This window comes from Anarrhichthys ocellatus, unplaced genomic scaffold, assembly GCF_004355925.1.
Source record: "Anarrhichthys ocellatus isolate YVR2014 unplaced genomic scaffold, GSC_Weel_1.0 scaffold3, whole genome shotgun sequence".
Lineage (NCBI taxonomy): Eukaryota > Metazoa > Chordata > Actinopteri > Perciformes > Anarhichadidae > Anarrhichthys > Anarrhichthys ocellatus.
Window position 1 is genome coordinate 720,082 of NW_022280033.1, and position 25,216 is coordinate 745,297.

Genomic DNA, 25,216 nt, shown 5'->3' on the forward strand with positions numbered 1-25,216 from the left:
TGGGCTGAAATAAATCTATTTGCAAATGAATTATTCATATTCCCCAGGTAACCACAAACATTTATGTTTTTTTAAACCTCTTTCTTTAATTCATTATTCAAAAATATTTCTCGACTCTTGCTGGGTGCACACAGCGTCCGTTTGCATCTTTAAACACATTTTCAGACTCGAACAATGAGAAAATATGTCTGAATTGAATGTCAGTCTGAGGCTGTTTTGTAACTGAAGAAAAAAACAGCAGATTATGCTATATATATATATATATATATATATATATATATATCTTGGTAGCTTGAGATTCTTCATGTCAGCATTCCAAGATTTAAAATAGATCCATTATATAACACAGAGTCTTCCCACTGTTCTTCACAACAGCATTGTGAGAACTGGTCTCGTCCCACACGTTCTCTGGTCTTGGAAAATAAGAAACTTGGCTGTAATCATCTGGTCAATACTTTTGATCAGCAACCCCATCAGAAGTATAATGAACATGTTGTGTTCTGGATTATAAAACATAAAGTAATGGATGAACATGTTGCTGTTATAGTTCGGTGCTGCTTTTGAAACAGCTGATCATAAGTTATCATTCCCTCGTGTTCTGGGATAACTTAGGAGGATGATTGGGAGAATATAAATGAAGCCAGTCAAACGAAATAGAAGGGACGGCGTTGATGTGCGTCAGAGTTTCATCAGTGGCATCTGATCCGAGCGGCAGCAGACGAAGAGCTGACTCAATCGAGCGCCGATGACCTCTACTCCCATTCGCTCATCACCGCCTTTTATTTGAATGCTTCTTGAAGGGCAGGCTAGCTAAACCGGGACATGTTGCTCAGATAGCTGCAGGACACCACAGACTCAGAGCGACATGTGTTTTCTGTGCTGGTTGCTTGGATCCACATGAAATATTCAAGGTGCACCGCCTCAGTGTTGTTGAACAGCTAAAACAAAAAGCTGCTTTGTTTGTTGCAGTTAAAACCAAACGGCTCTTCTTCTTTTATTTCTCATCACAGCAAAGCCGTGACAGGAGTTAAATACAAAGCAGTGAGTGTGAAAGAGGAGCCACGCTGACAGACAGGTGTGTCTATAGGATGGAGATGGTTAAGTGATGGAAGTCAGGTGTGTCAGCTGAGGCAGGTGAGATGAGTAGATCCCTGATTGAAGGACAATTTTATTTTTCCTCAGTTAGCTAAATTTTTCCTCAGTTAGCTAAAGTTAGGGCTCATAATTAAAGCACCTCTTGACTTTTTAGTTTAGTGTTTTTATTCTCACATGACAGAATCTAATGAATCTTAACTCAAACTCTGAGTTTATCTGTTTCCAGAGCAGCTCTGTATTTGAGAAAGATTTGAATAAAACTCAAATCTTCTGTTTTATATTCACTTACAATGAACAATATCTATCAGATATGACACTTAAAACTATGTTTTTTTTTAAAATACTCAGGTCTACAGCAGAGAGATAAGAGAAATGATGTGAAACCGGATGTAAGAAACTCATATTTGTATGTGTTTACTGATGAAAGACTCTTTGGATGAAGACAGACCCTTTAAACACAAAGAGATGAACTCCATCTCATCTTCAGAGAGCCTGTGATGTGAAGCTGTCCTCTAGAATTATAATTATGGCATTGAAGATTAGCCCAACATCCTCTGGGTGTGTTTATTCATCATCATTATTCCTAATCTATATTTAGGAGTTATATGCAGCTAAGCACCTAATGTGAGGGAAACCGCATTAATCTCATAAATATTCCCAACAGACCAGCTGAGGAAGACAGTAGCTGTGCAGTGAGATAATAAGCTAATGGGAAACAGTATTTAAAATACATGTAGTGTATTTATGAAAAATAATTCAAACTGTGTGATTCTGTCAGGGCCAGCAGAGAAGGCTTTGCTGGCCCTGACGGCCCACCACTGGCCACATATGATTCCTCCCACTGCTGCTGTGCTGAGGGACACGAGGGATGAGAGGGCTGACAGCCAGGCTGTGATCTCCGGCGTTGGGTAGCTGGGTAACTATCACAGAGTCACTGCTTTGAATAAAGTACCAACTAAAACCGCCCGCCGTGGTTCTGCTGTCGTGTGGCGAGTCGCGTCTTTACCCAATTGACATCTGCAGCCAAGTGAGAGAAAAAAAACAGTTTTGTCATGAGCTAAATTTTACGAGCTTTAAATTTCACACAGCGGGAGTTTCTCTTCAGCAGTCCAACCATGTGGCCCGCACGCCGCTGACCCCTGACGACTGCGAACAGAGGCGGTCGGCGTGCTGTCAGCAGGTCTTTTTGACAGCACCAGGCCCCGCTGACACCAGGGACAGCAGGGATCGAGACGGGGACGCGGCCAGCAGCACCAGCACACGGCTGACGAGTCTTTCAACATCAATACATGTCACATTCATATTCTGGACGCAATTTCTCCCCCTGCGTGATTATGATGGATGCAGAGGCGATACAGAGCCAGAGAGGCCTGAGCCGCCGTTTATAATCAGCAGGTTTCTGTTGGAGCTGCTGCAGTCCTACGGGATCTCTAACCTGATAGCAGGCGGCTGGTAATCATCCAGACCACAACATCACAGACCTCCTCCTCTGTTCAGTTTCTTTATTTAATTCACAGTGTTTGTTTATTTCAAAAGTCTGGTTCCTGCATTGACTAGAATTCTGTCATGGTTTGACTTCCTGAAACTTTTTGAAAGTCAAGTATGAGCATTTAGTTTCTCAAGCGTCCGCTTTTAAATCTTCTTTTGACCAGGATGTCTGGGCCCGAATGAGAAACGTTCTTCTGTTATTAACTGATTTGCTCAGGTGCCCCTCTTTCAAAATGAACCGTAAACCTAACGTAACTAAGTTACGAGGAGCAACTTTCATTTTGTGTTGATTTTGGCGGTCCCTGTGGACAAAAATAGTAGTTTTTCCGAGCGCCAGAGACCCTTTAGAAAACATCTAATTTTACTGCAGCAGGGTCTGACAGACTGCCCCTCTCAGTCCTGGTTCTGGTTCTCCCGTGCCTCCCTTCCCTCCAGCGGGTCCAGCAATACGTCCTGGGTCTCCAGCAGCGTGGTGTCCGTGTTGGCTCCCAGAGAGGAGAAGCTCTGCTCCTGGAGGAGGAGGAGGAGGAGGAGGAGACGCTGCTGCTGCTGCCGGGAGCTGAGCCCTCCTCCTCCCTCCAGAGCTCCGACTGCAGGTCCAGGGCTGCAGAGAAGCCAGATCTGGGTCTGTCCACGGTGGACCGGTCTCTGCTGGAGGATCTGGGTCTGTCCACTGTGGACTGGTCTCGGCTGGAGGCCCCACTGGAGTCTGAGTTGAAGGAGTTTCTGGTGAACCTGCATGACTCTTCATCTGATTTTGCTGGAATTGGTTCACTGACGAGCATTAAGAATAACTGTAAATAGACAATCTTCTCGCGGATGGTCTCTTTTACTTATGTAGGTCATATTGAGGCATCAGTGTTGAATTGAGACTGTTTCATAACCAGATAAAGTTCCTCACAGTAAACTTTAACCAACCATCCCTCCCACACAAACAAAAGCCTCTGTGGGCTGATAAGTAAACCAACTGCTCTGCCTCATGAAACAAAACTGACTGACATCAGGACAGAGAGGCCAGACGAGGTTAAATCAAGAAGAAACACTTTATATTTTCCTGTAGAAATAACCATTAAACACATTTGTCTGTATGGAGGGGATGCAGAATGGTGCACGTGTGATAAAGTGAGACAGTGGGTTGTATGTGTGGGTTGTAAGTAAGTACAAGTAAAATAGTAATAAATCACATTTTAGCCCCAAACCCAACTCAGTCTGGACGTACCAACAAAAATGGACATTAGCCGCTTGAATTTTCTGCAGAATTAAACATAAAACTTAGACTGAATCTGTCTGTGGTGGTGCCTGTTTTGTGTCCCTTCCATTGACTACAGTTTCTCATTTCTTTGCTATTGCATTCATAATAATCAGATTTATGGCAGCACATTGTCACATAATTCTGGTTTGGCTGAAAGAACATAATACTCTTCACTTGCTGCGGCTCGTGTCATTACAACACATCCTCTCTTTGTTCTCCCTAATGAAGCGTTATTATTAAAGGTCTGTCAGTAAATAACACCGCCTGACAACCACGCAGTCATCTGGATCACCAGAGCCCTGTGTGTGTGTGTGTGTGTGTGTGTGTGGGTAGAGGGCGGACAGCAGGCTGTGGGCGGACCCATCACATGTCAAAGCTCTGCGTCCGAGTGTTATCGCTGCAGCCCGGAGAGAGGCTGGGTGGGCCAGTGACAAGAATTAGCATTACATCTTCTGCACCTGGATGCTTCACAAAGCGGCCGCTCACAGCTATCTCTTCTCTGCAGACAGATGAATATGACTATCCATCAGAAATGTCCCATTGTGTAGGAAACACCCATCTCAAATCTGCCTTAAAAGGGCCAAACATGCAGGGATGTAAATGTGTGGTAACAGAGAGATAATTGATTCAGACGTTCAGGTGTCTAAACCTCAAACGATGCTGCTCTATTCAGGTGTTTAAAGGTTTTCCATTGATCGACCTCAGAATCTCCTGTTCATTGATTGGGCTCTACAAAGACTCTGCTTTTAGAATAGATCTTACTGGCGTCAGTAATGCTGCTGCAGGACTGTAATCAAGCCGAAGGGAAAGAAGAGATCAAACTGTTTATTTTCACTAAATGGAATTGTTTCTCACTAAAATATCTGTGATGAACCAAAAACCACAAACTGATTCCTCAAACCAACACTCCGATGTCTCACGTCTGTGTGTGTTATAGTTTACAGATGATGGGGCTTTGCCACAGCATGCAGTACCAACAGGCTGCAGCTCATCTCACCGGGTTTTATGTTCAGTTTGGTAGAAAGCTGAGCCTCATTTTTCGAGCATGCCGTGGTATTAGGAGTAAAATATTTATCATGTTTAGACGTCAGGTTGGCTGTTGGAGGGATTACATTATGTGACAGAGAAGCAGCTACTCTGATCATATATCAAAGGGTCAGTTCACCCCAAAATCTAAAATAGACATTATTCCTCTTTAGTGCTGTTTATCGATCGAGATGTTTTGGTCTGGATTGATAAATAAGAATGTGAGACATCGACCATATTGATTTCTGGCTTCTCTGAGATTTAACAGAATGGCAAGACAGGGACAAATACTGTACATGTGAAAAACCGCAACGTCTCGATGCAGGCTGGTCTCAGCCAACGTTCTCAGCAGAAGCTACGAAAAGTAACTCGTGGATATCACACACATACTGTATATTATAGAAAATGGGATGCGAGTTTAAAAGAAACAGGACATGTTTTGAGTTGGAATGAACAGAAAGTCCACAGTAACCGGGTCCGTCTCAACACGTTCACTGTTCAGAACTACACTGAGAGCCGGAGGCGGGAAAGTGACCGAAAGAAGAAAAATCAAGCAAAGGAAAATAAATAGTCCAGCTTTGCTTCATGCTGCGACGTAATGAAAGAAAATCACAGAACTTTAGAGAAAATGAGAAATGTTCAATGTGAACACAGCAGGTGCAAAAAAATAATGAATACAAAACAACAACAAACAACTGGACATTCAAATAACTGACTCACTCAAAACATTAAACATTCATTGTCCATGTCGGAAAAATGTATTCAGATCATGTCAGACCCAACAAAGCTGTTTAAACTTTCATACCAGCAACTCCATGAAAAATACAGTTCCTCATTTCATCGTTTCAACAAGACACAGAAAAGGACTGATTGATATAAAGTCATTAAGTATTTACAATTGATCGACTCTGTGGCAGGACTGACATATTACAAATTCAACACTTTGTTCTGGTGCATCTTTATACAGTCTTTACAAACCACAGAAGCAAGAACAAGAGAAAAGAAGACAGAACACGAGTGTACAGTTCTGCTGGAGTCTCTGCTCGGGCTCACTGTGTACAGAGTGTGTATCGTAAAGCACTGAGGCTTGAGAAGTCGTCTCTGTCTCTGTCCGGTCAGCAGCAGGTCCAACCTCCACCTAAATAAAATATTCCCTCTGGTTCTCACTGGGACCGTTGTTTGAGCCGGTCTGGCTGCTGAACGCCAGCTCCGGGTTGTCGTCGGGCTTCGCCGCTTTGGCTTCCCGGCGCTGACACGTCCCTTTCCTCCTGTAGAGGACTCGGGCCATCACGGCCAACGCTGACACGGTCACGAAGATCACCACCGCTATCACACCTGCAGAGGAAACGGCACAAGTTAGTTACAGCGGCTCAGTGGGAACGTGGGCTTCATTTACTCACACGGTGTTAATTTCCATCATCGGATATTTCTGACACGGATCAACTGAAAAAAACACATTTTTCTTCACAGTGAAAATCTAATAAATTGTCCTGAATTAGATGCAAAACACAAAACTTTTAGCATCATAATTTAATAGAGGCACCCTGCGCAGTTTGACTCTCCTCTGGACCATCGACTGTATATAAGAAGTGGTGATGTCACTCATTGGTTTGTGTTCTGCCGTTTTAAAGCCTCGAGTTCGGCGATTTCGCCGTCGCCACCTTGGATTACGACCATTTCCATGTTGTTTTTTCTGCAACTAATAAACGGAAGTGACCATATTTGTACTGAGGAGAGGTGACGTAGAGACGCTGTATACCTGTCAATCACTGTAAGCCCCGCCCTAAACATCCCCTGCTTTATGGTCTGTTTGACTCTAAATGGACCATAATGTACTAAATGAACATCATGCTGTATTGAAGAAGACTTGAAACTAGAGATTGAGACCATAAACTCATGTTTACAATGTTTACTGAGGTAATAAATCAAGAGAGAAGTAGAGTCATTTTCCCATAGACTTCTATACAACCAGAGGAGTCGCCCCCTGGTGGACACTAGAGAGAATGCTTTAATGTTTTATGACCCTTCCGCATCGGCTTCACTCGGCAGAACCGGAGGTTGCCGCCTGGTTCTGGACACACTTTTTTTGTACCAATTCTTCGTTGCAAACCTCCTCAAGGTCTGGCAAGTTTCCTTTGAATGAAGTGAGCAGCTTTTCTCAAGTCCTGTTAACAATTCTGGATCCTCTCCAGGACATTAAACATTGTTGTGTTGCACACATTCCCGCGTGTTCTCCTGCAGCTTAAGCTTCAGTTTGGGTTTGTTGTCTTCTCACACACATCGCAGCAGGATTTCCTTCAGGACGTCTCTGTTTTGCTACACTTCAATTTACCCCCAAGCTGACTTCACTTCATTATTGTACAGAAAAATAAGCAAAAATAAAGAAAGAGAGCAAGAAAATCTGTGTAACAGCTGCAGTTAATGATGATTGTGAGGTGAAATGTCTAACGCTATTTCAAGCTAGAATAAAAAGTAGTGTTTTTTTTTTTAAATGGAGATGCACAGATCAACAGCAGCTGTAAAGAACCCGGCTAATTTCAGACACATTTTGTAGCTGTGTTTAACACAGTAGCGTTCACATAATGACCGTCATGTTTACACGTACGCTTCATCAATATTGTAATTTAATTTGGTATTTTAGTTTGTTTATGTTTGTTGTTTTCAAATGGGACAAATTAGAACTACAGAACCAAATTGGAGATGAAACATTACATTTGGAAATAAAACTCCTACTTAAAAGCAACATGGTCAGTTGCTCAACGGGCAGCGAAAAAACCATTAGATTGCTTTCGCTCCATTAGAGGTGCAGCCAGCTCATTTTCTGCAGGCTCGCAGGGCAATTCCAGCTAATAGAAGGTCTCTGCACCGTTGTTAAAAAAGACGTACTGTCGCTGCACTCGGAGAAGGAAATAATTTGTGTTCTAATTAGTTGTGGTTTCCTTTGTGTGTCCAGACACAGTCACTCTGTTTTGAGTGATAACTCGGGGCTTTCATTCAAACTGCTACGCAGCATGCACATCTTATGAAAACGTTCCTGCCGGACAACCAATGAATATTTAACTCCACATCACTCAAACATACAACACACATTGAAATTCGTAATAAAAGTCTTGTATCCATTATTTCACTGTCAGATCTTCGGTAATCAGGTGTGAGTTTTAAACTGTTACTAACTGAGCCCTTATCATATCATAATCCACAAAAGTTGATATTTGTAAATAACTAAATAATTAAACGCCTGGAATAACTACTTTTGAGCAACATTTCCTGCATTCTGAGGAATTTTATGCACAACGTTATGCCTTTTTTGCATCAATTTATGGTGAAAATGTCTTAATTGTTGTAAAGGAAAACACAAAATTCAGGTGCCAGGTGTATACAAAATATAAACATTTATGGAATAGAGTGCGGCTGTTCTCTGCTTTTCATTGCAGGTGGAAAACCGAATCTAACTGAAGACACTTCTGATGAAGCATAAATCTCACCATTGTTTGGTTTGTTGTCCAAACAAATGTAAACTTCACCTTCTCTGGTAATGTGCGTGCGTATGGGTGCAATTTCACCATAGTATTGATTTTGGCGGTCCCTGTGGACAACAGTGGTAGTGTCTCCGAGCACCAGAGTCCCTTTAGAAAACCTCTCATTTTACTGCAGCAGGATCTGACTGGTTCTGGTTCTCCCGTGCCTCCCTTCCCTCCAGCGGGCCCAGCAATATGACCTTGGTCTCCAGCAGCGTGGTGTCGGTCTTTGGTCCCAGCAGGAACCGGAGGAGCAGAGAGGAGAAGCTCTGCTCCTGGAGGAGGAGGAGGAGGAGACGCTGCTGCCGGGAGCTGAGCTCTCCTCCTCCCTCCGGAGCTCCGACTGCAGGTCCAAAGCTGCAGTAAAGCCGGATCTGGGTCTGTCCACGGTGGACCGGTCTCTGCTGGAGGATCTGGGTCTGTCCGCGGTGGACCGGTCTCTGCTGGAGGATCTGGGTCTGTCCACGGTGGACCGGTCTCTGCTGGAGGATCTGGGTCTGTTCACGGTGGACCGGTCTCTGCTGGAGGATCTGGGTCTGTCTTCGGTGGACCGGTCTCTGCTGGAGTCTGAGCTGAAGGAGTTTCTGGTGAACCTGCATGATTTCATCTGATTTCACCAGAATCCGACCCGGTGGCTCCGATGACGAGCATTAAGAATAACTCTATAGAAACAGACCATCTTCTCTCTGATGGTCTCTTTACTGATGGAGGTCTGATAGAGGACCAGGATTAAACTGAGACATGTTCACCAGTTAAAAGTTCCTCACAATAACACCCTTAAAAAAACACCCTTGAAAAAGAGACTTCCTCTCCTTTATGAGGCCAAACAGCAGGTGCTCAAGACACCTTTGAGGTCTATCTAAGAACATGGCAGCATCATTTCATCTCTGCTTGCTTCGCAGACAGTCCCTGTCTCATGATTGAGGATAAGGTCGGTGTTACAGTGAGAAACATCGCCGCTACAGTACCTCCAATTAGAGCTGAGTCACTCCTGATGGCATTCACCACAGGCTGACCTCTTCCCACTGATCCAGACTGGCCTGCAGCACGGAGACACAGAAGAAAAGAGGCCGGAGGGACGGAGATGCAGACGTGAAGGCAGAGAGGAAAGAACAGAGAGGACAAATGCAGGGGGAATAAAAAGAGTGATGAGGAGGAAAAAGAAGACATGAAGGTGAGCAGATGAGAACAAAGGAGCAACGAGGTCATTAGTGACATGAAACATACAAATGAAAAGTACAGCAGAGAGATGCTCAACAGGAATCATAGACAGAAAAGATAATGGACACCACAGCACACCTCCACTAGGTTCTCTGTATTGTGACCACAGGGGGAAGATATGGCAAAGGAAAGTGAATTAATTGCCTCGTGTTGTGATCATTAACTCAGTGTCATTATGTTATTAGACACCCAAAGGTCCCATTGTGAAGTTTGAGAGGTAGCACCCACACAGATCACCTACGATAACCTCAATAATATTCATTAACAGTCCCGTGAGAAAGTGGGCGCTGTACTTGAATACACCGACGATTAGAGAGTCGTGAATTGTTGAGAGAAATATCAACTTGATCAACGTATCCTCACACAACGCTTCGTCTGATATGAAATGTTACTCATATTTTGTGCGTTTTCCTATGAAAGCCTTACATGCGTACAGTCTTTTAAAAATAAACTTCCATCTTCACAGGAAACCACTCAGTCAGGTTTCGGCAACAGAACTACTTAGGTTTAGGAAAAGATCGTCGTTTGGCTTAAAATAACTACAGAAGTTATATTTAAGACGTCTGACCCTTTATAACATTAAAGTATTCATAAAATCACCTCTGGATTTCTTTTTAAAGATATGAGACACAAGCCGAAGGTTGTGAAAATGCCAAAACAGAAATACAACCAAACGTGTCCTCCTACCTGATAGGTGGTGTGTGGTTTCTGCTGCGTAGGGATTGGCTGAAGTGGAGCCACAAATGGACTGGACCAGTGGGCCGGTAACGAAGACGGGGCTGGTGTCCGGGTGGAGCAGAGCCGCTTTCAGAGGGCTGACGGAGTTAAAGAGGACGCCAGACAGACAGCCTGTGAAACCCAGGGAGGCGAGCCGAGACAGCTCCGGATCCAACTCACTAGAGTCTGAAGGGAAAGATGCATGGATACGTCATGCGTCCTGTGAAACACTTGCACTAGTCTGATTTAGCCTGAAAACCCCAACGCGTACTGGATATCAATGGCTGAATCAAAGAAAAGCATTATACTTTTTGCAGCGGGTTTGCAGTGGCAGTGCTACACCTGGATGAGGGTAGTGCCACAGCCTCTCATCTTATTAACAACCTATTTCTTAGTCCGTGTCTGAAGGCGCTGTTCAAACAGAACATAACTAGGTCATGACAAAGTGCATCACAGTGAAGCTGTGTCTCTGTTACATGTCGGATCTGTCTGAGGCAAACCAGGCAGAAAGAATAGTCTTAGAGAGGTTAAACTGGTCACACCGTCTCCCGGGCTTAGTAGGATTGTATTTAATCCAGAGCATCAGCATTTGCTTTTTCCTCCTGCAGACATTCTATCAGAGCACCCTGTGGGTGTTTCTGTCTTTGTGAGTGAATCAGAGGCAAAATGTTCATTGTTTAACACTGCGATAAAGCTACTGAATATGAAAGAGCGAAAGCACATTACATTGTACCGCTAATACAGCAATGTTACTCATCCAAAGAGGATGCAATATGTATGAAGTGAAAGAGTCATTAGCAGCATTGAAAGACCCATAACCTCCCAAGAGAACATCCTCGGAGGCTTTTAAACGCCTGTCCTGTCTGGGAAGTTGAAATCCCTTTGTGTCTACTCTGTATGCAAGCACATGAGTTGGCACATCAGTGCATTTCATTTTTCGTAGGTAATGCTACGAATGCTGGATGAGACCAGCCTGCATGAATAGATTTTCACTGCATCGTTGACCAACAGCTTGCATAAAAACTACAGTGCAAGCTGTGCAAAGTGAGCACTGGCCTTAAAACTGTTGTGTGTTCACGACAAGTGGCATAATTGTGTCATAAACAGAGCAATGTTGTGGCAATGCATTGTGGCAATAAAGAAAGCGTTCTCTACATTTATTATGCATGGCATCCTGCATAAGCTGCTCCGTGGTAGATTTGTTTTCTTGTTTGTGACAACAGTCACGCGGTTGCGACAGGATTTCTTGTGGATGGCGGTCTCTCGGTTGGTCCCACCACTTTGATCCCAACTTAACAATTATTAAATAGATTTCCATAAAATGTTCTACAGATATCTACGGTGCTTTGGTAATCACCGTATTTTTGCTCTAGCGCCACCATGAGGTTGACGTTTGTGGTTTTGAGTGAAATGTCTAAACTGCTTTTGGATGGATGACATTTGGTACCAACAATCATGATCCCCAGAGGATGAATTTGAATAACTTTTTAATCTATCGCCATCATCATATCTAAGTTTCAGATTGTCCAATACTTTGTTTTGTAACCAAATACCAGGCGGAAACCTCTGGGTCTGAAAAGTGAAGCCAATGAGGAAGTGTTTTAAAACTTGCATTCTCTCTAGTGTCCAGCAGGGGGCGACTCCTCTGGTTGTATAGAAGTCTATGAGAAAATGACTCTACTTCTCTCTTGATTTATTACCTCAGTAAACATTGTAAACATGAGTTTATGGTCTCAATCTCTAGTTTCAAGTCTTCTTCAATACAGCATGATGTTCATTTAGTACATTATGGTCCATTTAGAGTCAAACAGACCATAAAGCAGGGGATGCTTTAGGGCTGTTTTACAGTTACAACAATGGGGCGCCAAAGTTGAAACATTTTTAAATTATACATATTGTTGCTTTAATATCGACAAAGTAAGAAGCTTGATAACTATGACTCTGTGTAATTAAACTGCTTTGACTTATCAGATGATTTTGCTAACAGTTCCAGCTTGTTAGCAGTACCTTACCGTTTAAAATCATTTTAATGGCGATGCCTTTATGAAGGAAATTATGATTTGATAATTGATGTGTTTTGGATCACACTTAATGTATTATTTCCCTTGTTTCTGAGTGTCTGGTTGTATAAATTATGACCTTTCTTTCTGGTCCACCCTCCTCTTATACAGGAAAAGTCAACGATCTTCATAATGATGTAAGGAATGCGTATTATATTTATTTATTTTGATCAGTTACAGTGTTTTACAGGTGAACCTACCACGTATTAAACTGATCGTGTCCCATCTTAGTGCTGAGAGTTCCCGGCATTTAGATTTTTTTCTATGTTTATTCTTTACCTATTTGATGGTCTAGACAGCCGTCCTGGGGATCAAACCATCATGATGAAAGTTCCCATTACCTTGTTGTCTGATGAGGCGAAACCTTTCTGAAATGAGTCTGTCTGAGTGCTCTTCAGTCTGAAAGGCCTTGCCTGGGTTCTTGTAGCCGTCTCACTTACCGTGCACCGTGCCGAGAACCAGCGACCGGATGGCATTGAACTCTACATCAGATGTCAGGTTGAAGTCCTCTTTGGCGTTCTGGTCAATCTGTAAGAAAATAAGTTTTCAAACTCAACATTGCTGGTATGTAGATTCTTCAAAGAATACAACTGATTACTGCATTGAAAATATTGGTTATTTGCAAAGAACTTCACATATTTTGGCATGATTGCACAACTTAGAACCAGTTTATCCGAGCCTGATAAACAAGCAAAGCAAAATTATGTAATATATTAAGATGGGTAGAAATTCTGGCTATTGTACCACCAGGACCTAAGATGAGAATTAGAGAGACAATAAAAGAGATGTCTGTCTGTGGTTCATGTTCTCACACCCAACTCGTCAAATACCGACGTTTAGTAAGTGTCCCTAAGCTTCAAACTAGCATGCTCTAGGTTCCCTCTAGCGTCCGGACCGGTCAGTTTCCACTCTGTCTGCAAAGGAATTTGGGTTTCGGAAAAAACCCAGTCATGGTTTGGTAAAGAGCGTAGTTTACTTTAAATTGAGAATGACTTGCCAGTGACAAATAAGTCACATGATTATCAACTCACGCAAGCTGACGTGGCTAACGACTGAAGTGACAAATTATCAATGTTTACATTTAGTTTTGAACAGGACACAAACAGTGGTCTCCTTTGACAAAATCCTCTTTGTTCTTCTTGTTTGTGTCTTTCTATAAAAGCCAACAAAAGTGTCAATTTACGCTCGTTACATGCATACAGTCTTTTCAAAATAAAGTTCCGTCTTCACAGGAAACAATTGAGTTAGGTTTAGGCAACAAAACAATGCAGTTAGGTTTGGAAAAGATCGTCATGTGGGTTAAAATAACTACGGAAGTAACGTTACTGAAGTCTGTTACGTGACAAATAAATCAACGTTGACTTCTCGTTTCACACGAGGAGCGAACAGCTATCTTCTGGGTGAAGGATCGTTTTCTGCTGGACCCATCCACCGCCCCTTCTGCGGTGTTTGTTCGTGGAAACACAGCTGAAGGTACAGCGGTGTATCATCAGCATATGAAGTGCAACATTATCATGAAGCAGAGATTGTCTCTGAATCAGGTGCCCTAATGTTAGCATAATGTAAACAACAGGGGGATCTAGTGCCCAAAGCTAGAAGAGCAAGTCTTGTTTTAAAGGAAAGAGAAAAAAGCACTTTGCAGTTGTTGCCAAGCTGCTAATGTTTGGGTCCACTGTTTTAGTGCAGCTCAGGTTTTATTATCTGCAGTTGTTTCCCTGCTGTCTTCTTGTCGCTGAAGTCGACTGACAGAGAGGCTGCTGGGAACACCGGGGTGACTCAGGGTTCAGAGCAGACTGAGAGGAATATTATTGTGTGCGTTACCTGCACAGAGACGGCGTCTGCCAGTCTGCTGATGATGACAGCATGAAGCTGTCCGTTGGCGAGGTTTCTCACTGTGCTCCTCAGGATCTCAGCATCTTTGCTGCTATCCAGTCTGTATCTCACCTCCAGCATGTCTGCACACACAAGTCAACAAATCAAACACAAGAGGCTGAAAGAGACACAACCTCCCAATGAACAACATGTCTCAAGGGAAGTCTGGATGTTCCAGGGTCCCAGCAGCTGAACAATGAAGCCCAAAATAATTAGACATTAAGAAAAATGTTATAAATGATATACAGACTCAAGTTAATTTAGATAATGTTCGTGTCATTCAAAATGGGTAATTTTATTGCAATCACATGAATACCATGTAATGTCTGCAGGCTGTTTGGAAGATAAGAAAGCTTATTTTCCATTTTACAGAGCAAATGCATAATAATAGTGCATATCAAAGCATTGTAGAAATTCACATGAGCATATCTTGGGAATAATTGTGAATGCATGAAATCCTTAGGCCACCCACGGTGACCAGGAAAGAAGAGTTTCTACGTAAGCAGCAGAGGTTTTTGAATCATGCATTATTTATATTTTTCAGCCCTGCTAATTACGTTTAACACTTAACTCTTGTTGTGTTACCTCACTTATTAGAGGAGAAAGACGGAGAAAAGTGAGAGACAGCTGTATACAGTGTGTTCACACCACAATGACCATGATTAACAAGTCACACAAGGTGACCACAGAGCTGCTACATCACTTGCTCTGACCGGATGTAAAAACAAAAACACAGAGAAACGTTGACTTTCAATGGCAACATCTTTTCCTGCCGACTCAGCTGCTTTACTTGATGGTCAAATAAAGATTTGCAAATCACAACATTGGGCAAAATACAACTTCAATGCAATTCATAGATTACAAGTTTGTATTAATTGTTGCACACAAGATATACCTGCCAATTAAAATGAATGGTACCTTAACAACTCTCACACTGAGCCACATGTGCTCAGTGGTGCACAACAAGAGAAACAAGATGGAATAGAGGCATTAATGGCCTAATTTACTGTGAAAGAAATGGTTACCAGAACGATAGCTTACAATCTATATTACATGGCAGACAGTCGAGTTTGAGTATCTATAATTTAGGAATTGGTCTGTCTGTGATTATACCTGTCCGCCCCTTGGAGTTTGTCGGTATGCCTGGTACTCACATTGTCAAGCACAAGAATAAATTGATCATTTGGATTCTATGCATAGAAATCAGCGTTAAAGCACAAAACTGAATGAGAACCCTGACATTTGAATAAGCTGCCAAAACACAACATCTAACCCTCCATTTGAATACAAGAAAACAATCCATTTAGCATAATGCGTTTCATGATGTACATTCATGTTGGTGTTTGTTTGCCTTCTGGGCTCCACTTTCAGTAACGTAGCTTGTGAATTCTTTGCTTTCAGCTCTGTAATCACTGATGTCAGACGAAGACACCAACAAGTAGAATTTCACAAAAAGCTCAGAGCTGCGTCACAACACAACAATAATGTAACTCTAACAAAAGAAAAGGAGGGACAGTTATCGTAACTTTTATGTCTCCCTCAGATCGAGATGGATGAAAACTGCCAGAATGATCTTTAAAAGATAAGGCAGCCAATGCTTTTCATTATAAACAAATCCCATAGAAAGCCAATGATTTTCACTGTGGCACCGAAGATGTAGATCTTTAAAAATGCCACAAAGTGTTTCATCATCAAAAGAAACCTTTATCAGCCGTCTTTCTTTCCAAATCAAAGGACCCCACTCGCCTCTCGTCTGATTTAACGCTGACGTGAACGGCAGAAAGAAGGAAGGAAGCAAGAGAACAGAAAGGATGTGGAGAAGCCTGACAGGAAGTTTGCTTTAGGGGAAGCGGAGGGAGGTATGGACAATCCATACAGTCTCGACTCTGATCTCATTATCCGACAGTAAAGGGGCTTTGCATCATCCCTTTCATGCATCACAACTCAGCAACACAAACATCAAAAGTTTTTATATCTCAAAATATGTTTCTTGCATTTTAATTCAAAGGATCTATAAGCCACCAACTCCTTCAATTTAAGGGTGTAAGAAAATACCGCCACACTATTATGTTTTGAGATACTGTATCGATTCCCCAAAACACATTTTTAATTTATAGATTACATGCAAATATTCAGTTTGCAGTAAAAGTTGTTCCGATGCCATTTTTTCCTTCCAAATATCGAATCTCATACCTGAACTAGTGTATCGACAAATACAGAGTACCGATCCAATAACGTTAAAGCGCGTTAAAACTATTTTTAGACAGAGACAGAGATTAACCTCGTGACGATGATAAGAAACAAATGATCAGCATCAAGAGAGAAGTATTCCTTGTTGAAGACACAGGTAGGAGGGTCTCACCATGCTTGTTGAGCAGCAGAGCCAGGTACTCTGTGTGGTAGGAGCCCACATAGAGGAGCAGAGCGGGACTCTGGCTGGTCCTGAAGCTCAGGGAGACGTTCTCTGCTCTCAGGTTCATGTCGGACTGGATGGAGGAGGACAGGGAGCTGCTGCGGCTCCTGTTCAGCTCGTTCAACGCCGGCTCATTGAAAGTGAAGCTGACGGATGTTCCCAACTTGAAGCTGGCTGAAACCTCTGCAGGGGGGAGGAGTGAGGAGATAATGTCAGAAAGTTAAATTACAAAGCATTTGTCTCATTTGCTGCTGCTATGCTGCACTTGTGGGATGATCTTTTTTTGTAATTATGGCTGTTAAAAGTTTGGTTTACAGCTTATTTTTGTTTTGCAGAGACAGTATTTCTTCGTTAAGAACTAATCCTGCAGGGGGACAGTAGTGGTGATTCATACACTGTATGCAGCACTGACAACCCCAAATTAACTGAGCTCGCGGTGCCACAGGAAACCACCTGGCAGGTGAAAAGAACAATGCAAAATGCGGCTGCTAATTATACCACCGTCGTGTATCAGCGCTGTGATTTCCGTCGCAGATAGCGCTCCGACAGAGAACACAGCTGGGTCGTTAATTATTGCATAAATATGAGGCTGTGTTACTGCGCTGATGTGATGACTCAATGCTCCAGTGATGACTTAAGGACAAGAAGTGCAGGTGTGTGGTCTCATAAGAACTTCAAGGGAACAATGCGACAAGACATGTTCAGACAAAAATCTGCACACAGCTCTTATACTTTAGTATAATACAATTTAAAAAAAGCCAAATTATTAGTGACTTCCTGCACTAAATAGACGGTGATGTCAAACAGTATATTAACCTCAGTGTTCGCCATCAGCATAGGAAAACATTTGAAGTGCTGACACAGACTTATGTTGTGTAATATGACTGAGAAAGAAGAAGAAAAAGGTCAAAACAAGACCAATTATCAGCCAACCGCAGACTTCATTATTGGCCTCAAGATGAACTGTATATTATGTTTCCCACAGGATCAAGATGATTGGCAGCTGTGTATGATAATGATAATAATATGTGATGCGTTGACTTCACACTGGTGTCATGTTAACTGGATATCTGTAGGGCTCCTGTTTATACATAAGATATGTGTGAATAATTGTTCCCGTGTGTGTTTGTTTCATTTTTTATATAAAGACAGATTTAACTGTAACGTATTCATGCGGCCATGTTGGACGACGGCAGCTTTTGGGCTTCAGCTTGCTGACCAAAAGCCAAACACGCCTCAAAGACCCCAACGTTGCTAAAGAGATTATATACGTCGGGCTAACTTTCTGTTGATAAAATGATGCTCAAGCACTGGAAAAGTTGAAATCAATTGGATACATGTATGATGTTGGCAGACAGGGTGGAACAAGGGGATTTTTTTCTGCCTTAAATTCTTTAATGGGAAAATAGTTTCCCCTATTTTGGATATTAAGTAAAACACACAACATTTCCCCCCACAGGAGCTGATGGGTGATACTACTGCGACATACCTCTGTCACAGAAGGCTCCGGTGTAAGCAGACGAGCCACAGTCGCAGGAAAAGCTGTTGGGCCTCTCCAAGCAGCGACCCTGGTTCCGGCAGAGTGAGCCATAGCTGCTGCAGTGGCCCGGACATCCCGCCTGAACCCCGGGCGTGATCCTGGCTCTCTCCTCCAGGTCCAGGGTGACGCCATTCAGCTGCAGAGAGCGAATGCAACCCCGAAAGCCCTTCTGCCTGGAGGCCGTGCCGCCTGAAGACACACACAGAGCATCTACTTCAGTGTTTTAGATTGATTTTTTTTTGATTCGACAAAACCGATATTTTTTAGTAAATATATCTAACTGACAATTTACGGCCCCCTTCCTTCATGTTCCCCCCAGAATTTATTTAACGAGTAGATGAAAAACATTTTGAACGTTGGATGACATCATTGTGAACTGTTCTTGTGGGTTAGCAGCTCATTATAGACCAAACCTGTGCGTTTGCACGTTTAAGCTACAAGTCACGACTACTTTATATTACTGTCGACCATTTCTCAAAGCTTAGTGAATTTTTCTTGCTTTTTAACGTATTTCCATACTTCCCAGGCAGCCATTGACTTCCATTCATTTCTGAATGATGCAAGAAACAACCATGAAACTTTCTCCTGTCATTATTATTTTCCTTTATTGTTGCATGGAAATGCAGCTTGAGCGAAGCTTGATTTGGGAGGTCGACACACACTGATATCTGATTTTATTATAAACACCATCTGCACCTCGGGAAACAAAGATTTGTCAACACCCTCCTACTGAATTTTTAAAATGATGAGCTGATGAAACATAGCTAAACACAAACTGGCAGGTGAAAAATTCAAAGTGTTGACTTTTAACTGGCAGTGAGCAACGGGCTGACTGTTCATATCTGGGAAGCTGGCGAGCCGTCAATCTGTCTGAGTCTGCCTGACTTTAACATTTCTTCTTTCTAGGGTTGGAATTTAAGCTCCAAAAGTTATTGTTTTCCAACATTTAGCATTACGACCTCCAACTGTCCTCAGAGTTCAGCCTCCGCTGCATTATAATTGTCTCGGAGTGCCAAACTGGCAACCTGACGACTGTTATGATGAGATAAACAGCTTTCCAGGACTGCAGAGTTGATGAGGTTCACATCAGGAGCCGGAGTTTCATCATAGAGCTGTCAGGGAAGGACCACCTTAACTAATGGACTGGGTTCAAACACTGTACCAAGGTTACTGCAAGGACACTGACCACCACAAACACACGCTTTCACTGCGTCGTCCTTGGGATTATTTCTATCAACTTGTATGGATTTCCTCTCAGTCTATGAAGTGTATATGAAGGTATTACTGCCATAAACTCAAGCTGTATGCCTTGCCAAAACATTCTCACCCCGACTACCAAAGTCAGTGGACTTAAGCTTCAAACTAGGACGCTCTGGGTAGCACTCGGTTTTGGACGTGTCTGGGACGGCATGTCAGTTTCCACACGTTACATGCAAAGAGCCTTTCTAAAGATAAAAAAGGAAGTTAGGTTAAGGCAACACAGCTACTTAGTTAGGTACAACTCACGTGACTTACGACTCAGGTTGTTCAGCTTTACCGAAGAAAATATAAGTGCTATAATTTGTAGATATCCGAGGAAATCGAGGAAATTTCGTATGTGATCCACGTAGTCACGAACCAGGAAGTATAAAGGCCGCAAGAACCCACACAGGGCGGGTGGAAGTAACGGTGGATGGGTCCAATAAAATCCGGTCTTTCACCCAGAAGACTGCCGCTTGTTCTCCGTGTCAAACGAGAAGTCACTGACCAAGCGTCGGTACTTGATGAGTTAAGAGTGAGAATGGGTTGACTTTAAACTGCCGAGGTTTCATATTAAGGATTGTTCTAGGCTGATTGAATCTGCCAGTTCAATAACCAGAGACAGCATCGCAATTCACTCCCTGTACAGTGTGAACCAGGATGGAAAGTTTTCCAGAAAGTTTTAGTTTCTGTCCCTACCGGATTACTTCAGGAGGCCACCAGCCTCTCTGGGGTCAATTAGATGTTTTGTGTGGGTGAAAGAGAAGTTACAGAGTAAACAGAGACAGAGAATACTCTCTGAGACACTGACAGACATCACTTCTCAGGGAAGTCTGAAATGGAGGAAAGGTTTGTGAAAAAACTTCTGATGTACGGATAAAAAGATGCTGTGTGTCTTCTTTGCATTCACAGTGTGTGCAGCAGCTACACACACACACACACACACACACACACACACCGACCTATAAATAACTGGCTGTTGAGCTGCAGGTGGATGTGCCCATCAGCAGGAGCCTCCTGCGTGGCAGCGGGGAGCTCGTCGAGACGGAGCGAGGCCTCTTTAACGTTGCGCTCGGCTCGAAGGCGGTGCCACCTGTCATCATTCAGCGGCGAGCCGGCCGTCACGCGCACCTCCAGCGGACCGTTACCCACGTCGAAGGAGAAGAGGACCTCGGTGGAAGCTGAGTCAGGAGAGGAAGACAATCAAAACTCACTGGACGTGTTCATCAGCCCCTGCTTAGCAAACATTCATCCTGTTCTTCACTTGTTCCACCTGCAAACAGCTGTTCTTTAAGGGCTCAAATCTATTGTTGTGGCGGTTGTTTTTACCATTTTACATTTGCAAAGCAAAACCTATAAACTGAGAAAGAATGAAAGAAATGAAAGCAGCACGTTGCCTCGCTCGGTACACACTGAGTCTGTGTCTATCTCATTGACTGCAGGACTGTAAAAGGACCTTTCATCTTCTCAAACCGTCTCCTGTTGCTTGTTCTCTCTCTGACGCCTTTACTCGCTGTAACAGTTACACCATCTGTGCAGCGGAGAAGATGAAATGTGATTTAAAAGTAACGTCTGACTGAAGTGATGCGAACAAACACAGACCCCGGCTCACAGAGATGTGACACCAAAGAGCAATTGTCATAGCAACTAGTTTCAATAACAACTCGTGGGCATCTGAACCGCTGCTGCAGAGACAACTGTAGGTTTACAGCAACCGTCTACGAGGACGCAGCGCTGCTTGATGTGATGTCCAGACACATTCAGTGTGTTCTCATGCTTGAAGTAAGCAAATAACTGCAGGAACTAAAAATATATATATATATATATATATATACTGTATATGTCTATGTTTTGTGATACACAAACACGATTAACAAATGTGCGTCGCAATTATTGAGTAATTTATGTTTTAAAAAAAAAAGCTTTTACAATCCACAAGCGAATACTAATCAATTTGTTAAACAAAAATAAAACAATTTTACAAATAAATACGATTCAACTGAAATAAATATCAGTAATTCAGCAGTTCAACGCATGCATTTGTGGATCGGAGGCTAAACACATACTCAAACTCCACACATAAGTGTTCCATTCGTTCAGTGGTATTTGTTTGTGGATTGGAAGATGCATTTGTGATCACCATAAATTTCCCCCAAATCATCGCGCGTATTCGTAAATCTTGTTTTCATTTGTGGATTGTGATGAAACACACATTTGTCTCATGCAACGCCACTAAAACCTCCTTACTTCCTATTTAAAAAACTTCAGCATCAACAGTCTCCACGCTTGCTACTCATCCGTAAGTGTTTTGAATAGTAAATGTTTTAGTAAAGATGCAGGCGTTTGTGAAGTAGTGAGCGTACGACTGAATAAATGAGACTTTCATTATTCTGCAGAGATGTGTGAGAGTTTGAAAACGGATGTTTTGACATTTCCTTCTGTTCATTAAGACCTTTTCTTTGTTCTCTGATACTTTCTTCTCTGTGGAGGCATAAGAGAAAGTTTGGTATAGTAACTGAGATAAAAACTATAATTTTGGGTATGAAGTATCCCGTTAAACCTGATTTCTTGCACAGATTCTTGAGTGGCTATATTTGGATTGTAAAGCGATCATAATTAGTTACCTGTCTACATTACTGGATTAGTTTTCTTTGGCAAACCCAAGAAATGAAACACTATCAGGAGCTGTCGTCTTAAAGAACAGCTACAACGGCACACACTATGTGAACTACCATAAAGTGTTACAGTTCGATGAATCCAGTACAACACAATGATACACAGAACTATACACTCTGGTGGTTATAAAGGAAATGTATTGCAGCGGACTGGAACAATGTCACTGCAGTAATTTCCCAGAGGAGGAAAAACAAATGGCGGTGTCGCTGGAAAGTGATTTTTTCTTTGTAAGGGAAGAGATGTTCTGAGGTGCAGTTGGAGGCGGTCGGTCACCTCCAGCTGAGTTCAATCCAGGTGAAACTTTAACTCCCGGGATGATCCTTCCTGCTCAGGATGTACTCACATCTAAGCCAAGTGCGGATTACACTTCTAACCGGAAAGGCTTTTTAACTTACAGCCCAGTTCGATCCGAATGAAGTCTTTGATGCCCAGGTTTTCCAGGAAGACGCCGGAGGATGAAGTGGTTTTAAACAGGAAGGAGATGTCGGCACTCAGCTCTCCGTGGAATGTGGGAAAGTGGAGGTACGACGTCTCCTTGTCAAAAAATGCAGCGTTCCAGATGTTTTCTGCAAATAAACGAAAACCTATCAATCATGGTTTTGCAATTCAATCAAAGGCCACTAATTGCCAGTATTACTGACACGCATGCATCATTTAAATGACATGTACAAGGTGACATTGAGGGATCTGGACCTGACTTACTGTCTCCATGACAAAGGAGAGGCCCGACCCTGTAGGCGCTCTCTGAGCCGGGCCTCTGGACGTCACCCAGCACCAGAGATCTGACAGGGAGGGCCTCCTTATGGGTCAGCAGGCCTGAGTCATTGGCCCTGGACGGGAGGGAAAAGACACGAAGAGGAAGAGAAAGATAGAAGAAGGAGAAGCTGAATTTAAAGAGGAAACCAAAGACCAGAGGGGAAAAGATTAACGTTTGACATGAGCAAGGGAAGAGAGATAAGAAGAGGAAAGGAGATGATCGGGGAGCAAAAAGTAAAATTCATCATCACTATTTCCAAAAGGACAAACCTTTTAGTGGAACCTTTTGCTATTTTTGCACATTGGACATTGCCTCGATGTGAGCTGTTGGGGCGTTGCTTCTACTGAGCGTTGTAAACATGACCATACGTTATCCGTCTACCTATCCATCCATTTGATCCAGTAGTCATGAATAATATCAGTACATTCTTTTAAAGCAGCATAATCTGGTGTTGATATAAGTAAATAACACAGTACCATTCGGTGCGGTCAGCGTCACAGTTGCAGTAGTGTTTGGGGTTCACACAGTTCTCCTGCAGGCCACAGGAACACTGCTGGCTGCCGGGCGGAGCTCCGCCCCAATAAGTCTGCACCTTTCCTGCACCTGGACCTCCCACCCACCAGCTGAGCAGAGGGCCGTCTGCAACACACCGATAAGATGAGATGGTCCTTTACTACGCCCACAGCAGTGACGGACTTCGCAGTATATTACAGCAGCAAAGAGGATTGTGCAACAACGAGAGGCATCAGTGAAAAAAACACCCAAGTATAAGAAATAAGAAATCAAACAGTGAAGATAAGGAATGTATACCGTAAAACTAATAAAAACTAAAATTAAATATAACCGGACCTAACGGTTGAGTTCACATTATTGTATTATTATATTATACGAAATGTTGATATTACAAAGAACATATATTGGACAGTGGTGTATATATGCACGTGAATGAATGATTCATTTGCCAGTTTTCTTTTGTCCAATATACACCACTCTTTCAGCCAGGGGACTCCTGGGGACTCCTGTTTGTTCAATCCAGGTGACTGCACAACAGCTGCAATCCTTGCACAAAAAATGAAGCGGATTCAGTTTGACTTCACGGTAGTGTGACTAAAGATTTGCTTTACAATATACAGTTTACGGCTTCTTAAACATATAATCTATTTCTTGTAGAAATCTTTGTTGGAAGGACCATACGGACGGTTCTGCATGTTAAACCCATCAGCTGAGTTGTGATGAGGAGCAACGTTTTCGTAAGATATTATATGAACATTTGTATGAGGATACGTTGCTACTTCACCGTTTTAAATAATGTGGCATCACAGAATACCAACAAGCTTTACCCGGTGTGTTGAGGAGGCGGGACTTCCTGCAGAGGTAGGTCAGCTCCTGCTCGCAGTGCTCTGATTGGCCAACGACGGCCGCCAGCTGCTCCTCCTCAGATGCGTATTCAAAGTGAGCCGAGTGCTGGTCCTTTCCCGGCGACGGTCGGACTCTCGTCAGATCCGTGTTGTTGTGCTGGATCACCATCCAGGTCTTGTCCTCTGGCGGAGAGAGAGACAGAAGGAAGGAAATATAAAAGCATGTTTTTTGTTGTGTGTCACTCAGCAGGACAGGAACAGAGGCGGGATGAAAGAGGACAGCGGGCTGTGTTTCTGATGTGTGCGTGTCAGCTACCTGTCATGTTGCAGTACATCAGCTGTGGTCTGATGGGTCCGCTGCCATCCACGTCAATGTAATAATAGCCCGACGTGTTGCCTTTGTGTTTGTACGCCTCACAGGACTGTTCGTATATCGCTGAGGAGAAAGAGACACGGCATCATCATCATCAACACCATCATCATCATAAACATCTCAGTCATTCATGTTTTTTGCTCAGTGGCCAGGAAAGAAAAGTTGCCTTTTTATGTTTTTGCAAAGCAAGGCTACGTTAAGGATGGAATTATTGTATTCGGGTTGGCAAGTGTTGAAATGATTAAGAGAGACACGCAGAGGTAGTGACGTAGCATATGCAGCGAACTGTAATGCAGTTTATATTCTATAAAGCAGTGGTAGTTATTTCCACCATCAACAATCTAAATTACTTTTTTAATGAAGTTCAGACTGAGCAGTGATGCATTTTTTTATGTGATATATAAAATGATATAATATACTTTGGGATTAATACTGATAATAAATAAATAGATATAGCTGTTAATTAAAGGAGTAAATGTATTTATCTGAATGGGGATGTTTTTATGATTCGTTGTGAGAACCTCATGGCTTGTCAAAGGAGCTCTTTAGTCTTTACAATAAAACAGTTGGACTTTATTTGAGCATTGCTTTTTCAAAGTAAAAGATAAGCA

General features: G+C 42.7%; 1 protein-coding gene across 3 annotated transcripts in view; it reads right to left on the bottom strand.

Moving 5' to 3' along the window:
* Positions 1-3,645: 3,645 nt before the first annotated feature.
* The window catches only part of LOC116401028 (contactin-associated protein-like 4), a 65,283-nt gene continuing 43,712 nt past the window's right edge, over positions 3,646-25,216 (bottom strand). For 2 of the 3 annotated variants that reach the window (XM_031879228.1, XM_031879217.1), the window contains exons 12-24: positions 24,549-24,668; positions 24,215-24,415; positions 23,351-23,513; positions 22,820-22,947; positions 22,513-22,683; positions 20,404-20,622; positions 18,152-18,391; positions 16,612-16,845; positions 14,199-14,332; positions 12,818-12,905; positions 10,288-10,503; positions 9,348-9,419; positions 3,646-6,196 (exon numbers count right to left, since the gene is read on the bottom strand). In XM_031879228.1, the coding sequence (XP_031735088.1) occupies positions 6,000-6,196; positions 9,348-9,419; positions 10,288-10,503; positions 12,818-12,905; positions 14,199-14,332; positions 16,612-16,845; positions 18,152-18,391; positions 20,404-20,622; positions 22,513-22,683; positions 22,820-22,947; positions 23,351-23,513; positions 24,215-24,415; positions 24,549-24,668 (2,183 nt within the window). In that variant the 3' untranslated portion in view covers positions 3,646-5,999. Of the gene's footprint in view, positions 6,197-9,347; positions 9,420-10,287; positions 10,504-12,817; positions 12,906-14,198; positions 14,333-16,611; positions 16,846-18,151; positions 18,392-20,403; positions 20,623-22,512; positions 22,684-22,810; positions 22,948-23,350; positions 23,514-24,214; positions 24,416-24,548; positions 24,669-25,216 lie in introns of all 3 variants that reach the window. The other variant, XM_031879208.1, reaches the window with a different exon arrangement.